We start from the raw sequence: 3,091 nt of genomic DNA on the forward strand, positions 1-3,091 counted from the left end.
AGTTCAATCACACAAAGTTCACGTTTAAATTGGGGTGAGACCTATTGCCTGCACACAACCCCATGGCTTCCCACAGTGATCCCTGAGGTTTTTTTTTGCTAGGATTACTGCTGTGCTTAGGTTCTGACTGCTGACATGTTATTATAAGGCACTTTTATTGATAACGGTTCCAACTTAAAATAGAATTACAGAAATTCAGCCCCAGCCCAACGTATTATCACTTCATGTTTGCTGCTCCAGGACTTCCAAGTAGTCAGGCTCAGCATGTAAATTAGCCTTGAGTTCAAAATACTCATTTTTAGTTTGTTCTAGAAAAACCTTTCTTGGCCTGGAGTACATGAGTGTCTCCATTAGCTTCAGCTCCTCATGTGTTCCAGGATAATGAACTTCCATGTCAGGCTGAAGCTGGACAATATTTTTTCTTAGGTACTCCGTGATCCCTAGTTGCTGCAGTTCTCTCTCTTTTTCAAGAATGTTTCTATACAAGCAGCTAGCATCCTGAAAAGACAGAAATTCAGCAGATTGATCTGTAGCCTTATATTTGACATTTGAACCTGTAAGAGGTGAACTGTTCTCCCTTTCCAGGAGACTTCGGCGGAGATGTTTGGAATCGTTAGCTTCCTTCTCACTTCCCTGCTCCTGTTGCTCAGTATGCTTGGGGCTGAAGGATGGGCTGCGGTAGACTTGAACCATGGGAGTAACCATATGCTGCTCATAGAGAGTTGCAGCTGGGCGCTCCATTGTGTGGTGTGTTGTCTTGTGCCCATACATGCTGTACTGAAGGTGAACTGGGCTATTATCCCTCATTTGTTCATCCACTTGTTTCTTTTTGCATCTTCGTCGTCGATGCAGAACAAGAACAACTATTCCTGCTGCACAAAATACAATAGTTATAAACACAATTAGAAGTCCTAATATTAGAACAGAAAGTGGGACAGCATCTGTAAGGGACCGCAGGATGGTGTCTGCGGTGTTGGTAGCAGTAGAAGAAGTTGTCACAACTACAAAACTGGCATGAGTTGGTAGGGCAGGGCTGTTCATTAAACTTGGACACAAGACTTCACTGTTCAGGGATTTCAGTTCTTTTTTTGCTAGGTGCCCTGGAGATTTACAAAAAATATCACCCATCATTGTATTCTTAGTCAGTTTTTGTATCCATCTTTGGAGCCCAACTGAATCACAGGAACAGTCCCAGGGGTTGTCTTCAAGTTCAATTTGTACCAGCATATCCAGTTCATCCAAGACATTTCTCACAGGCAAATGAGCAAATTGATTTGTTTTCAGATTTAATCGGGTGAGTGGAACACCTGAAAAGATATGGGGTGGCAAAGTCTGCAGAAGGTTGTTATTTAAGTAGAGGACCTTAAGTTTTGGCATTACATTAAATGTCCCTGGCAAAACTTCTTTGATGGCGTTATATTCAAGGTACAAATATTCAAGGTGTTGAAGGCCAAGGAACAGATTCTGATTTAGCTTTGTAAGATGATTGCCATTGAGATATAATTTCTGCAGTCTAGTCAGATTCATAAAGGATCCTTCCTCAAGGATTTCAATGCGATTGTTCCCCAGGTGAAGCATTTCCAGGCTGGCATAGTCAACAAGATCTGATTTCAGTAATGTCTGAATAATATTTCCAGCTAGAATAAGCTTTTTCGGATTTGGAGGAGGGGGTCCTAAATCAGACAAGCTTTCAATATTTCGCTCCTGGCAGTGCATGAGAACTCCTGAGAGCATATGGCTGGCGCAGTGACAGGGGACGGGACAATAGATTCCTGGAAACTGAGTAGTAGGCTTTGAAGTATGAAGCACTAAACTTGGTTCTTTAGTAGGAGCTTTCAGGATAGGAATCACTTTAGTTGATAGGTGACTATCACTGATAGAGGGGGTTACAGCCAAGGGCAGTGACCCTGAAGGATCTTCAAGTTCATTGACAGGATGAGTGGGACAAAGTGATTCCTTTTTTAACCGGCTTAAGATGCTGCCTTTGATAACCGGAGGACTATTGCATACAACATCACCTATTATTGACTGAGGAGGCATGTTTTCTAGCCATATCTTCAGCTGCAGCAAATCACAGTTACAGGCCCATTTATTGTCTTCCAACTGAAGGTCTAGTATTCTACCAATATGCTCCAAAAAGCCAACATAGGGCAGTGTCTGTAACTGGTTTCCACGAAGATCTAAATGGGTCAATGGCACAAAACGAAATATGTTTGGAGGAAGATACTCAATGGCATTATCATTCAAAATAAGCACTTTAAGCCTGTTGAGTTTGCTAAAGGCACTTGCTTCAATCACTGTGATGAAATTGTTGTCTGCTTGAAGAAACTCCAAATTTTCCAATCCATGAAATGTACCTTCTTTAAGTGTTTCTAAAGAATTGTGATTGATATGAAGTTGTTTAAGAAGGCTGAGACCATTGAAAGCCCCAGGCTCAATAACTGCAATATTATTAAACCCAAGATGTAGAGAGATAGCATTAACAAGGCCAGCAAAATCATTCACATGTAACATAGTCAGGCCATTGTTTAACAGACTAAGATGGAAAGGCCGTGATGGTGGGACACTTATTTCTGATACCATCTTGATGCCTCTTTCTTCGCAGTTTATAATCATGGTATCATCCTTTTCTTCACAGGAACACAAACTCTGACAAGATCCTCTAACTGCAGAAAAAGAAGGCTGTGACTGGAAAGGATCAGATGCAACCACAACTGAATATAGAATAAAAATCCAGAGCTTCATCTTGCCCAGCAGATTCTATAAAAAAGGAAAAAGAAAAAAAAAAAAAAAGAAAAAAGGAAAAGTAATAGAGTCATGATTTCGCAGGGTTGATTTTTTTTTTTTTTTTTCTGGGGTGGGGGGAGAAATAACCATTCTTAGTACTTGTCATGGAGCTACCTCACCTTTCAAAAAATATTATATCATGCAAAACATTTGAATGATTTTCTAAGCAGAGAAAAATATATTTAGTTTAATGTACTGAATCAGTAAACACAGTCATAAGGGGCATGCTTCAGTACTTTCACGCTGATACAGGGGATAATCAGGACTGTGCTGTCTTTATCTACCATATAGAATGTTTTGCCAG

The 3,091-nt window shown here is 40.4% G+C and overlaps 1 protein-coding gene across 1 annotated transcript; it reads right to left on the bottom strand.

Moving 5' to 3' along the window:
• Window positions 1–222: 222 nt before the first annotated feature.
• On the bottom strand, window positions 223–2,759 carry SLITRK6 (SLIT and NTRK like family member 6; the record flags this gene model as incomplete). Its single annotated transcript, XM_082303830.1, has 1 exon — window positions 223–2,759. Exon 1 carries the CDS (start codon window positions 2,743–2,745, stop codon window positions 223–225), a length of 2,523 nt encoding a protein of 840 aa, XP_082159956.1. The 5' UTR covers window positions 2,746–2,759.
• Between the last annotated feature and the right edge of the window lie 332 nt (window positions 2,760–3,091).

This window comes from Platalea leucorodia, assembly GCF_965183815.1.
Source record: "Platalea leucorodia genome assembly, chromosome: 2".
Classification (NCBI taxonomy): domain Eukaryota; kingdom Metazoa; phylum Chordata; class Aves; order Pelecaniformes; family Threskiornithidae; genus Platalea; species Platalea leucorodia.